General features: G+C 47.5%; 1 protein-coding gene across 2 annotated transcripts in view; it reads left to right on the top strand.

Annotated features, from left to right (window-relative positions):
* reln (reelin) overlaps positions 1 to 13854 on the top strand; it is a 91562-nt gene that overhangs the window by 76653 nt on the left and 1055 nt on the right. The window contains exons 34-64 of one of the 2 annotated variants that reach the window (XM_037107303.1): positions 313 to 586; positions 675 to 815; positions 910 to 1087; positions 1207 to 1291; positions 1389 to 1571; positions 1696 to 1864; positions 1998 to 2103; positions 2222 to 2448; positions 2570 to 2793; positions 3180 to 3330; positions 3435 to 3693; positions 3837 to 4086; positions 4347 to 4515; positions 4711 to 4851; positions 5005 to 5182; positions 6161 to 6354; positions 6451 to 6701; positions 6786 to 6940; positions 7032 to 7246; positions 7423 to 7600; positions 7683 to 7858; positions 7950 to 8056; positions 8165 to 8407; positions 8504 to 8679; positions 8767 to 8840; positions 9173 to 9334; positions 9479 to 9636; positions 9877 to 10102; positions 10240 to 10437; positions 10891 to 10989; positions 12987 to 13113. In XM_037107303.1, coding sequence (XP_036963198.1) covers positions 313 to 586; positions 675 to 815; positions 910 to 1087; positions 1207 to 1291; positions 1389 to 1571; positions 1696 to 1864; positions 1998 to 2103; positions 2222 to 2448; positions 2570 to 2793; positions 3180 to 3330; positions 3435 to 3693; positions 3837 to 4086; positions 4347 to 4515; positions 4711 to 4851; positions 5005 to 5182; positions 6161 to 6354; positions 6451 to 6701; positions 6786 to 6940; positions 7032 to 7246; positions 7423 to 7600; positions 7683 to 7858; positions 7950 to 8056; positions 8165 to 8407; positions 8504 to 8679; positions 8767 to 8840; positions 9173 to 9334; positions 9479 to 9636; positions 9877 to 10102; positions 10240 to 10437; positions 10891 to 10989; positions 12987 to 13107 — 5468 coding nt within the window. In that variant the 3' untranslated portion in view covers positions 13108 to 13113. The remainder of the gene's footprint in view (positions 1 to 312; positions 587 to 674; positions 816 to 909; positions 1088 to 1206; positions 1292 to 1388; positions 1572 to 1695; positions 1865 to 1997; positions 2104 to 2221; positions 2449 to 2569; positions 2794 to 3179; positions 3331 to 3434; positions 3694 to 3836; positions 4087 to 4346; positions 4516 to 4710; positions 4852 to 5004; positions 5183 to 6160; positions 6355 to 6450; positions 6702 to 6785; positions 6941 to 7031; positions 7247 to 7422; positions 7601 to 7682; positions 7859 to 7949; positions 8057 to 8164; positions 8408 to 8503; positions 8680 to 8766; positions 8841 to 9172; positions 9335 to 9478; positions 9637 to 9876; positions 10103 to 10239; positions 10438 to 10890; positions 10990 to 12986; positions 13114 to 13854) is intronic. The other variant, XM_037107304.1, reaches the window with a different exon arrangement.

Raw genomic sequence — 13854 nt, forward strand, 5'->3', positions numbered from 1 at the left:
AGGCTGGTCGCTGCTTGTTCTTGTGTTTGTAAGGAAACATTTTTGTAACATCAAATGGTGCTGTTCAGCTTTAAAACTTTAAAATCCATGCAATACATATAAGCTAATTCTTTCTTGTATTTTACAAACAGTATGTCAACCTGTTCTAAGTGGCATGAAGTTGTGATTCCCAACAGCTGAATCATTTTGATTTATAAAGATTTGTACAAAGAAAGTATTCTTAAATCAGTGTGCTCAGGCTAAATAAAAGAATTGGCCTAAAGTAAATACCCAAAGATATGACGCAAAGTTGTGACGCTGCTTTGTCTACAGAGAAGCCAAGATACGCAGAGAGCTGGGACTTTGAGGTTTCGGGCTCGTCATTCCTGCAGTTTGAGCTGAGTATGGGCTGTAGTAAGTCCACCTCCTTCTCCCATGGCGTGCGACTGGAGTACTCCACAGACTGCGGCCATCACTGGTCTCTCATCACCCCAGAGTGCGTTCCTCCCGCCATCGGCTGCGCTGGTTATACTCAGAGCTCCGTCTATACCTCGACCCAGTACAAACACTGGAGGAGAATCACCGTCTACCTGCCGAGTGCTGCTAAGTACGTGTTCTCCAACTTTTATTACCCCAAATTAGTGCGTGAGCTCCTGAGGCTACTCTTTTTTATAACTTGCTTTTGAATCCCTCAGTTCCCCCAGAACTCGGTTCCGTTGGATCCAGACTCACTTTACCCCAGGGGCAGAAGGATGGGCTCTAGATAACGTGTTACTTGCCCCTGGTTGCCCCTGGATGTGCTCCGGTCATGGTCTGTGTGACAACGGACGCTGTGTGTAAGTAAAAACTGGCTGACAAATGTAATATTTAGTCATTTTTACACTTGTTTTCTGCCTACTTGAACATGTTACTTAACTTTACTTTTCACAGGTGTGACAAAGGTTATGGAGGGGCACACTGTGTGCCTTTGGCTCCCCTCCCATCTGTACTCAGAGAGGACTTTAATGAGAACCTGCAGCAGGAGACATGGCCTGAAGTGTACGGCGCAGAGAGGGGAACTCTGAGCGGAGAGCCTCTTAAATCTGGCGCTGCCCTTATCTTCAAAGGGGTAGAGTATCCCAAAGCAGCAAAAATCCAGAGCAGTGATAATATAGTTAAATCACAAAGACACAGTTGATATCTTTAAATCATTTAGCAACAAGACCGTCTTTGTCTGTTTGTTTGCAGGACGGTATGCGAATGATAGTGTCACGGGATCTGGACTGCAGCAACACTCTCTACATCCAGTTCTCCTTCAAATTCATCACCAAAGGTCGAACACAACTCAGCGATCCTCCTGGTGTAGCTGTATTTTGATAATAAGTTAGTCAGGATGTAGTCATAATAGTTTATCTTGTGGGTTTTCCCAGGCGTTCCAGAGCGCTCTCACTCGGTGCTGCTGCAGTACTCTGTGAATGGAGGGATCAGCTGGCTGATGCTGGATGAGTTTTACTTCCCAGCTTCCACTGACACTCTGTTCCTCCACCTGCCGCTGCCGGCCAGCGCTCAGACCAACGCCACCCGCTTCAGACTCTGGCAGCCGTACAACGGTGGTGCGTGGACACATTGTGTGGTTGCGCACTAAAATTCATACAATCTGTGTCTGTTTCTTCTTCACATTCGCTTCCTACATGCCCCCTGAACCTGTAAAACATCCATGCTTGATAATCTCCACAGGTAAGAAGGAGGAGGTGTGGGTAATAGATGATCTCATCATTGATGGCAGCTCCTTACACAACCCACCAGTGGTAGTAGACAGCTTTGAGGAGGGCCCTAATGAGTCCAACTGGCTGTTCTTCCCTGGTGGAAACACTGGCCTCTACTGCCCCTATCAGAAGACCGGACTGTAAGAGAAAAAATGAGTGTTGACTATTGTTGACATTACGACATCTTCACGGTGTCCTTGTTTTGATGAAACTTAGAGAAAGATGTTTTCACCCTTGACTAATCTTTGTTATTGTGTGTGGGAAATGGTGCAGGGAGGAGGATGAGTCAGCCATGGTGTTTGTCTCCAGCGAGCTCGGTGAGCACTCTATTACCACCAGGGACATTGACGTAAATGAGAACACTATCATCCAGTTCGAGGTATAAAAACACAGCCTTGATGACTTCTTTTCCACAGCAAAAATCATAATACTTCATCAATCAAGACTTAAATCTTCCGTCATCTTCACTGATGTTGTGTACGTTCATGTCTCTGCAGATTAATGTCGGCTGCACAGCTGAGAGCTCCTCTGCCAACCCAGTGCGTCTCGAGTTCTCACGGGACTTCGGTGCCACTTGGCACCTGTTGGTGCCCCTGTGTGCCGGTGCACCCCAGCCTTCTTCACTGTGCTCCACAGAGCTGCACCCTGCCAGTATCTATTTCCCTGGTACAACCCAGGGCTGGAGGAGGGAAGTCGTTCATTTTGGCAAGCTTCGCCTCTGTGGGTAAGGACTGGATGCATCGTGTACAGCAGAGGCAGAAAAGAGCACAAGGGGAACCATTTTTGGAAACTGTTTATGTGTGTCTCTTTTTCTCTCTAATCCTTGAACTGTGACCTCTCTGCAGTTCGGTGAGGTTCCGTTGGTACCAGGGCTTCTTTTCAACTGGTTCTGCTCCTCCAACATGGGCGTTGGACAACATCTACATAGGCCCACAGTGTCAGGACATGTGTAACGGTCACGGGGCTTGTGTGGGTGGCACGCACTGTGTGTGTGATCCCGGCTACTCTGGATCTGACTGCTCTGTGCCCGACACCCCCAACCCTGACTTCCTCAAGGAGGACTTTGAAGGTACACCAACATACAAATACACACAGTACTCCATCAGGATATCAGATACTGCTCTTGTTCCTGTGGTCACCGCAAATTTACAATAACTTTGAGTCAGCTTATTTTACCATTTTTACTGGAATGAAATGTGATGCAGGCTGGTAGTATCAGGTAAGATGTATTATGCCCTTAAACAATCTTTGTTGTTTGGTATTTACAATAATTAAGATAAGGATCTCCTTCAGGGCAAACTGTTGGTTGTTCTTTATTTAATGCCAGTGTTTTTATTTGTACTTGAAGCATTTTAAACATTATTTTGATTAATGGCGCTATTAGGGCTTCAGTTTTTCTGCTCTGTTGTTACAGTCTATGACTGATATATACCTGTGTGCTTACTATATGTCCAGGAGGAGCTGTGGATGCAGAGCGGTTCAGACTACTAAGTGGTGGTAAACCATCCAGGAAGTGTGGCATCATGTCAAGCGGGAACCACTTGTTTTTCAGCGAGGACGGCTTGCGCATGTTGGTCACCAATGACATGGACCTGTCAAACGCCAGGTAAAGCTGCAGCCACACAAACATACAAAGAAAAGCACTTACAAACACACATCTAAATGTTTTTGTCAGTAACAGTGTAATGAATCAATGGCTGTACCTTGCAGGTTTGTTCAGTTCTTCCTCCGTCTCGGCTGTGGCAAGGCAGCCCCGGACCCTCGCTCCCAGCCAGTTCTGCTGCAGTTCTCTGTGGACGGAGGTCTCACTTGGGGCCTCCTCCAGGAATTTCTCTTCAGCAACAGCAGCAACCAGGCTCGCCTTGTGGCCCTGGAGATCCCACTGCGTGCCCGCACGCAGTCCACTCGCCTCCGCTGGTGGCAGCCCTCTGAGAACGGGCACTTTTACAGCCCATGGGTCATTGACCAGGTACAGTAAGTGAGGATCCATCCAACCATCCATCCCTCAAACATTCAAACATCATGGCTATTATCCATCCAAACCTTTTGTCATCTCATGAAAATTAAGTTAACGCTTCTTTTTACATTAACGCTGCATGTATCTTTCCCTAGGTGGTAGTAGGTGGCAGTGCCAGTGGCTGGGGACCTTTGGAAGATGACTTCTCCTCAATCGACGGTCGCTCGTGGCTCCTCCACCCTGGAGGAACCAGGATGCCTGTCTGCGGGTCTGACGGGCCCGCTTTCGCATTCATAGAGAAATCCAACACTCGCTACGCGGTTACCACCGACATCAGTTTGGGTCAAGACGCCTTCATCCAGTTTGACTTTTCTGCATCCTGCTCTGTCACCAACTCCTGCTACTGTAAGCATAGCACACGTGCTCACTCACTTTTACATACGACAGTAACACATTTGAGAAGTCGGAACCAGGTCTATTACTATTAATGAGTACTAATTTGCATCACATTACATTACATTACATTAATTAAGCTGATGCCTTCATCAAAAGTGACGGTACAAGTGTATTCGATGTGAAGATAAAGCCGCAAAAAAAGAAACATTTGAGCGGATAAAATCAAGTGAACTCATCCTGACTGTTGTGTTTCTCTTCTTCCTCTGTAGCTGTGGAGCTGGAGTACTCTCTGGATCTGGGTCTGAGCTGGCAGCCTGTGGTCAGAGACTGTCTGCCTACGAGCCCTGACTGCTCCTCGTACACCCTGCAGAGGCTGCTGGTTTCTGACACGTACAACAAGTGGGGCCGTGTCACCCTGCCTATCCCGTCATACGCCAGGTCAGCACTGCCTTCAGCTCCGGCCAAACTTGCGTAGCCTATAACATATCCTGACACTGAAGTATGCCCCTTTTGCAAAAACAGTTACAGTCTGACGCAAATCCTACAGCGCCGTGCCAGGATTTACAGTTCAGTTCCTCGCTATGTCATTTATTTTAACTTTACCGCGTCTGTGACTTTGATTTATGTCTTTAGGTCGCCAGCCACAAGGTTCCGTTGGTTCCAGCAGGCACCGTTTGACAAACAGCAGACTTGGGCTCTGGATAATCTCTACATTGGAGATGGCTGCCCAGATATGTGCTCTGGACACGGACGCTGCCAACAGAGCTCCTGTGTGTAAGTAGCGGTAGCCTCGCGCTAGCATACACCGAAGTTTTTACTGTGTTTGCCTGGAAATGTCAGCAGCTAATAATGAGCAGTAGGGTGCAAAAGTGAAGTGAAGTCCTTAGACTCTGATTACTTGTATCTGACTACACTGTCGTCCCCCAGGTGTGACCCAGAGTGGGGTGGAGAGTACTGTGACGAGCCCGTGGTACCTCTGCCCTCCCAGCTGAAGGACAGCTTCAGTCGAGCTCCCTCGCTCAGCCACTGGCACATACTCACCGGCGGGAAGCTCAGCACTGTGTGCGGAGCTGTGGCCTCTGGAGCTGCTCTGCACTTCAGTGGGGTGAATATACATCTACCCTTGTTGTTTGAGTCTTATTTCATACAATTATCCATTATTTTTTGTTTCCTGTAACATTTATATTATGAAATTCTATCCAACCAGTGGTTTGTCGGAGGAAGAATGCAGTTTGAAGCATTCAGGTTTTGAAATAAGTTTTCACATGTCATCTGGGGCTTTCTCTTCTCCGAAGCAAGTTTCCTTTTTGCTTCTGCTCCTGTCACATTTTTATTTAGTGTTGACACACTGTTTTGAGCGTAGATTTGGTTACGTAAATGGAGGCGTTCACATTACAAGGTTAGTTGGAGGACTGACGGAAAATTCTAAATCCACCCTTAATTCCTGATTTTAGAGCTTCTGGCTTTGACAAGTGGTGTACTTTAGGTGATTTCTGAAGGGAACATGCCTTTTGAAGTTGCACATGTGCTTTGGGGACGGTACGCGTTCACCCACCTTCCACGCATTAAAGCTGGAGACTGAAATGAAAACCATCTGATAAATATGGGGCAAACAGACGATACAGAGAGAGTTAGAAAAGAGAGACATTAAACTTGATCGGAAAAGATGCTGCATGGCATAATAATCAGTTAATAAACGACCACAAAGTGAGTAGCTGTCAGCCTTTTATGTAGTTTTCCCGAGGCACTTACCGCAGTCTTGTAAATGGAGACCTATTGACAGGCTGATCTTGGACGGACTCACTGCCAGAGAAACCTCTCTAGAGTGGTCGTTAATGTCTCGCATTAAGCCGTATGAAGAAAAATTACTACTGCGGTTCACCCAATACATTTATTCTTGAGTCAGTTTTATTATTCTGTTTATGTCCAGGTAATGTCCCCCCTAGTAAAGACAACATGACAGATCATGTTTGAGATCTTTGCATATGTTTTTAGGAGGATAATGGAGAGACAGACAGACAGACATCCGTCCATCACACGCCCTAATTGACTGAGACTGTCTTTTCTGTGTGTCGTTGCTCAGAGTTGTAGCCGTCAGCTGGTGACAGTTGACCTGAACCTGACCAACGCAGAGTTCATCCAGTTCTACTTCATGTACGGCTGCATGATCCCACCAAGCAACCGCAACCAGGGTGTCCTTCTTGAGTACAGTCTGAACGGAGGAATCAACTGGCACCTACTCACAGAGATCTTCTACGATCTGTACACCAAGCCCGGGTGGGTGTTTTCACCAACAACACACAGACGGAACTACTGAGTGAGGAGTGAAAAAGGATGTCTGTGACTTTGTTTCTTTTCTTGTGTGGCCCATAGGTTTGTGAATGTGCTGCTGCCCCCTGCTGCCCGTCAGGAAGGAGTGCGCGTACGGTGGTGGCAGCCACAGCACGAGGGAGCAGACCACAGCGACTGGGCTCTGGATAACGTCCTCATCGCAGGCTCGGACCCACGAGCGCAGATATCCGACACATTCGGAGGGGTGGCGCTGCCCAACCATGAGAGAGCTCCTGCTGATGGGACCTCAGGGAGGATAGGGCAACCGAGCGAGCAGGAGGAAGCACCTATTGGTATTTCTGAATCAGTGCCCAATTGATTTTATCACTTCTTGGTCTTATAAGTATCTAATTTGTGCTTCTTTTTTTCCTTCTCAGTGAGCGATCACTGGCTGTTCTCTGAGGACTGCTCGGTGCAGCGTTTCTGCAGCTCTCCTGATGGAGTTATGGCGTGTGGCAACGCAGATGGGAGGGAGGTGTATGCTGTCACGCACGATATCGTTCCGGGCAAGGGCTGGGTCATGCAGTTCAAGGTAACTAATGATCCTTAGGTGACAAACAGGCGACAGAAACACTTATTTCTGATTTGTGATGTTGCTGATAATCCCTGTGTGTTGATTGTAGATCGCAGTAGGCTGCAGCGAGCTGGAGCGCCATGCAGACCGACAAATTCACGTCCAGTACTCAGTGGACTTTGGAGTGACCTGGAAGTACCTGGTGCCCCAGTGCCTGCCAGCCGACCCCCGCTGTGGAGGCCAGGTCTCGCAGCCCTCTGTCTTCTTCCCTGCTGATGGCTGGAAGAGGGCAGTCTATCCCCTCCCTGACAGCCTGGCCGACACGTGAGTCATCATACACTTCTGCTTCATATTTAATGGCACCTTCAATGGCATGCTTCATCTAAATTATTGATAGATCAAATGATTGTACTCGTATAAATGATTAAAACCTGTTGTCACATGAATCATGAAGATGGTATGCGTGTTGTTGGAATAACCTATCCGCTCTTTCCCCTCAGCGCCGTGCGGTTCAGGTTTTACCAGCAGCACTCAGACATTCAGTGGGGTGTGGAGAACTTTTACATTGGGCCGGCGTGTGACGGCCACTGTGGAGGACATGGAGATTGCCTGGATCAGCGCTGCCTCTGTGACCCAGGATTCACCGGACCAAACTGCTACGCCAGCACGGCTCTGAAGGTGAAGTATGACTCTCTCCCTCAGATTATAAATAGACAAGTAGAGCTCGTCTGTCATTTAGATGTGTGTCTTTTGTCTGTAGGCATCGCTGAAGGAGCGTTTTGATTGGGATGGGGCAGCGGGCCCTCAGTGGCAGGTGCTTGAAGGTGGACGGCCATGTACCGACTGCGGCGTGTTGGTGGAGGGGACAGCCCTGTACTTTGGAGGGGCTGATGCCAGACAGGCTGTGACTGCCGATCTGGACCTTCGCGGAGCAAAGTTAGTACCCAAGTGATCCTCAGGTGTTTTCTGTTTATCTTGAATTATTGTTCTTCTGTAAGCACATTTTGACCTGTGATTCTGTGGATAGGTTTGTGGAGTACTGGGCCAGGATTGGAAGTGAAGATAACATGACCATGTGCCACCGTCCAACCTGTCGTAAAGAGGGAGTGCTGCTGGACTACTCTACTGACGGAGGTGCGCTAACAACATACGTGCATACAGTGCAATGTGTATTTTACCTTTTGCATCATCCTCACTTCATTATTTTCTCTCTCCCTTTTTTTGTCCACATCTGTTCTTCAGGTGTGTCCTGGACACTGCTGCATGAGATGGACTATCTGAAGTATGTGTCCGTGAGGAGAGATTATATCGTCCTCCCAGAGGGAGCTCTGACCAATGCTACTCGCCTGCGCTGGTGGCAGCCATTTACCATTTCCTCTGGACTGGCCACCCCCAGCCTGGAGAGAGCCCAGTGGGCCATAGACAACATCTTGGTGGGGGGGTCAGACATCAACCCATCCACTCTGCTTGACACTTTTGATGACGGTGAGTTTGTTTGAGGTGGTGTCATTTCCTTGCCACCATGAAAATGGTGTGGAAATCTCTTTGACTCTTCCACCTCCTGTCTTTGCTTTTCACCAGAGGGTGTTTCTCATGAGGAGAGCTGGAGCTTCTACCCTAATGCTGTGCGCACAGCTGGCTTCTGTGGAAACCCCTCATTCCACCTGTACTGGCCAAACAAGAACCAGGACAGGACACACAATATCTTGGCCACCCGGGAACTCATAGTGCAGCCGGGATATATTCTACAGTTTAAGGTGGAGTGCTGAAAGAGAGCCACAAACCTGCTGTGTTAAAACATGGAGGCTTTAGTCCGTAACTGCTCGTCTCTGTTGTTGTTGCAGATTGTTGTTGGCTGTGAGGCAGACACCTGTGAGGACCACCATTCTGTCCTGCTGCAGTACAGGAAGGATGCAAGGTAAGACAGTTAAAGTTATAAAACTCTGCTCATTGGGACTCATTTTATTATTTGATGGTGCTTTCCTGTTCCTTATTTTAATGACATTTTTTACAGACATCTGCAGCTACTATGCAGTTAATTGTTTTGTTTATGGAAACTCTCTTTAAACAAATATCAATCAAGTAATATAACCAATATCAACATTAAAAAGCGACAGTAATGAGCAATATTTATTGTCAAGTCAATGCCAGGACTCTATACCCACTTAATCATTATTTGAAGTGATTATTTTCATTTCACAGGATGTAATTTTACGTGGACGTTTTTAAGCTCTCACGCTCTCCTTGCAGGTCCGACTCGTGGCAGCTGGTACAGTCAGAGTGCCTCCCCTCCTCAGTCAACAACGTGGGCTGCTCACCCTTCCAGTTCCACGAGTCCACGATCTACAGTCCAGTCAACAGCTCGACGTGGACCAGGGTCACTGTCCAGCTGCCAGACCACGTCTCGTCAGGGTAGGGTTTATTTACTGACTTTAGACTCATCTTGACATTTGACTAAAGTCGTATTTTTATACTTATCAGCATAATTAGAGGCACTAGTTCTTTCTACTGCCAGTTGAAGCAGTCATGTAAGCCTTGTTTGTTGTATATTTCCAGGGCCACCCAGTTCCGCTGGATTCAAAAGGAGGGGACAGGAGAGCGGCAGAGCTGGGGAGTGGACCATGTTTATATCGGCGAGGCCTGCCCGGGCCTGTGCAGCGGCCACGGCTACTGTACAAGTGGAGTGGTCTGCATCTGTGATGAGGGACACCATGGTGGGCCACAAACAGCTTATTATGTTCAAACTACTACAGTATATAAACACGCAGTTGTTCTTTGTTTTTACTGTTAGGAGGAAAAGTAAACACTTGCAGCAAGACTGAGCAAACTTTTCTGAGGAAACATCTTGAACACAGTATTCCGTCATACTCACTGAAAATCCGGCCATGCTTTGTTTACGTTTTTTTTTCGACCCAGTTTCATCACTCCCCCTCTGTTTCTTCTTACCTCTACAGGCGACGACTGCTCCTTATCCAGCAGCGACCTGCCCAGCTCCATCAAGGACAACTTTGAGTCCGGCAGCGTGTCTCAGGAGAGCTGGCAGCTGATCCAGGGCGGTGGGGTGGGCAGCGGCTGTGGGCAGCTCTCACCGCACGCGCACGGAGACTCGCTCTACTTCAACGGCTGTAAGATGAGGCAGGCAGTTACCAAACCGCTGGACCTCACTAGAGCTAGGTACAGGTACTATCACAACATACTGTACATCAACTAATTATACTAACCACGCCTACCTGCCTCACAACTGATTACTGATTCTCCCCAGTAGGGTCTGTATTACATATGTTTTAATGTCTCTTTCCCTCTCGGTCTTCCCACAGTAAGATCATGTTTGTGCTGCAGATCGGCAGCGTGGCACAGACAGAAAGCTGTAACATAGCACTGGATCAGGCTGACACAGTCGACCGGGCCGTGCTGCTGCAATACAGCGTCAACAATGGCGTCAGCTGGCACGTAATCGCCCAGCACCAGCCCAAAGACTTCATAAAGGCCCAGAGAGTCTCCTACAACATCCCACTGTGAGTGACCATCAGTGTAAATCTTAACATTTTCTAATAAGGCAGCATTTATAGAGATTTTAGGAGATGTAACTAATGGCTTTATTGACGATGATCAATCTTAAGCTTCAAACATGTCAGCACGTCTTGACTAAATCAGTAAGTCATCTGCAGCTAAACCAATTTTGTCCAGATGTTCTGCAGCTGTTTTCCAGAAGACAAGAGCGAGAGCCTTCCTGATATGGAGATTTATCACCAGGGAATCTTTATAATGGTTTAGAACTGATCTAAAAATCATTTTCGAATCATTCATTGTTAATCTTTAATGAATCCATCAGTTGCAACTTTTAGACCTGTAATGGTGCCTTATTAGACAGTAGAACCAGGTAAACAAGTGTGTTAAACCTCATCAGGCTGGTTTGAAGTCTGCTATAACCCTCACTGACCGTACAATGTTTCCCATGGTCTCTCCAGAGAGGCGAGGGTTAAAGGGGTGATGCTGCGATGGTGGCAGCCACGCCACGATGGTGCGGGACATGACCAGTGGGCGCTGGACCATGTGGAAGTAGTTCTGTGAGTACCCAATTCCCAGCTGGCCCCACGGCCCCCGCCCCACCCCCAGACTGGCCCCCAAAAGAGCCCCGATCTGCCCCTGTCTCTACCTCTGCCTCAGCCTCACCTGTAGAAACGGTCCCCTCTGCTCCACACAAACACCGGGATACAGTCTACACACATACGCAATGTAATGTCTGCACTTGTGCTGCTTACCACATACAAGCAACCTCTCAGCAGTTGTTTGAAACGCTCATCACAGCTTCTGGTGTCAGGCAAGCAGAGTAGAAAAATGACTGCAGTGTGCTTTGCTGTTTGTGGATGGCTGTTCTGTGTACGACAGATCAACCCCTGCTGTCGGATCATCATATTTTCAGTGTCCTTTAGAAGCCGTTGCATCTCCCAGAAAAAATAAATTGTCAAGAACTTTTTTCCACTGAGATGTCTAGGAAGTCTAAAAAAACTTGAAAGGTGGCAGACTCATTCACATGTCCATTCATTATTTACAGGTTTCACTTATTTACAGTTTGGGATGCACAATATGCATTTTTTTCCTTCTTCTTCACAAACAAAACTTTAAAGGTGCATACCGCCATCCACTAAACCAGGCTGCAATTTTATAGATAAGTAGCCAATATTGTAAATGTCCCATGGTAGATATCCTGAATCCCTATTAACAGTTAGCTCATTTGCCCCCCAGTGGCCGATGTGAGGCGTGAGACAAAATACTGAACCAAGATCACACTGTGTGCAGTGAGAGTGAGTCTTAGTTCTGCTGTGCAGTCAGTCGCTATTGTCACACCGGCCCATAATCTGACTTTTTGTTTTCATTTTCATGTTCATTTCATGTGCACTTTTGGTATTTAATTCTATTTGGATTAAAATGAAATTAACCAATCCTTAAATTGTATTTGATCAGACGCTCTACTTACACTCTTCTTCTGTGTTTCTCCCTTCACAATGTATATTGCATCTAAGTCTGTTTACCAGCATTAAACCAAGCAGTCAATATTTTCCCTACATGCAGGAAAACTCTGCTTTTCAAATAAAAACTGGCAAGCTGGAGATTCTGCAGGGCACTGAAGGTATCATGAACATGGTCTTCTCAGCGAGCGTACTGTGAACGCGGCAGTGTCCTGAAGCATTTTGAATGCATTTTCTGCATGTTGCTGTGGGTACCAGAGCAATGCTCCCTCCTGCCCGGGTGCCGATTGTTCATTCAGATGTGTGCCCAATGCATTTCAAATGCTGCATACCACAGTCACACAAGGCTCTCATGTACAGTTGAGAGAGAGTTGTACATGCACACGCACACACACACACACACAGACACACACACACACACACACTGATGCCTAACCTGAGCTGTCCCTGGTCTAAGTGGTCGTGACCTGTCCCACTCCCCCCTCCCTCGCACTTGCACGGTTTTCAACAGTGTCTGCTGAAAAGAGTGACCGTGATCCTCACACTTTGCTCTGTTGTTTATTTCTCTCTGTTCGCCACTCCTCCACTCCTTCACACATCCTTCCTCTCACCCCTACTCCTTTGCTCAATCTTTTCTTTTGCTCCACGCGCCTTTTCCTCCCTGCTGCTTAAAACGTGTTTCGATCATGTGGTCATGCTCACTCCTCTGCTTGTGCCCCATCGTATCCAACCTTACTTCACCCTCCTCCTCCTCCTCCTCCTCCTTCTCTTACTCCTCTTCCTTCTCTCCTTCCTCAAAACTCTCTCTTTCCCCCTTTTTCTCTTTTTACTCTTCCCATTCTGGCATACAACGGATGGATTACTTCTGTATATCTTGCTCTCTGTCTCCACATCTGCCTGTTGTCGTCTCTCACCCTCTCTCCTCGCCTTTGTTACATTTCTCTGCTCCTCGCTCTGTCTCTTTCATATTCTCTCTTCCGCATTCTCTCCGTCTGTCCGGCTCTCTACCACTTCTTCTTCTTTGAACCTCTGACTATCTTGATGCCTCTCCTCTCTCCTCCCCTCTCCCCGCTTCGGACCCCCTGCCTCCCCAGGCCGGGGCTCCTACCCCCCCAGACTTTTCTGCGAGACAGCAGTCCCCTCCTCCTGCTTCTCCCCTCTCGCGCTCTAACCTCTGCTCTCTTCTGTATTCTGCTCCCTGTGGCATGGCTGTAGTGTCAGGTAAGTTCTCCGCCTCTTCCTGAATGCAGCCCCCTCCCTCACGCTCCTCCCGAAACCCCTCTTCTTCTCTGCCCTCCCCCCTCCACCCATCCTGTTACGCTGCGCACACCCTCCGTCACATTCACCGACACACCCGGCCCTCCTCATTATCACCACGGTCATAATTCATGCCCTCGCTTTTAACACGAGCCCCAGAGGCAGGTCGACAAGCGGGCCAGATGCTCACAGCGTGCAGGTGGAGGCTTTCGCTGACAGAAATGATCCAATACACAGATATCTGACGAGACAGCTCCCAGCACAGAAAGGCAAAAACAATAATCACAACAACAAACACAGACATAAAAGGGGCAAATTTGATATTTTTTGAAATAACTTTACATCCCCAGCAAGGGTTCAACATAATGTCACCAGATGAAAACAAATTCCTGTTAAATGGCCGTGATTTTGAATGTTTCCCTCTGGGCATTTTTTAATGTAACGATTTACATATAGAAAATGTCAACGCTACTGTGTTTGTGTGTATATGTGTGATGTAATCCATCACTCTACCTTTATCTGTTTGTTTTGTTCTCGCTACTACCTCTACTAGAAAGTGTTTTTCAACCGAGCGGCTAATTTGCTAGCATATAATTACGGCTAATTTTTTTATTTTTTTTTTTCATTCACATGCCGACATGACAGGGCATCTTGCATCACTGATTTCAAATGAAGGCCCATTTGGCAGGAGACTTTCATCTGACT

This window comes from Acanthopagrus latus, chromosome 8 (assembly GCF_904848185.1).
Source record: "Acanthopagrus latus isolate v.2019 chromosome 8, fAcaLat1.1, whole genome shotgun sequence".
Classification (NCBI taxonomy): domain Eukaryota; kingdom Metazoa; phylum Chordata; class Actinopteri; order Spariformes; family Sparidae; genus Acanthopagrus; species Acanthopagrus latus.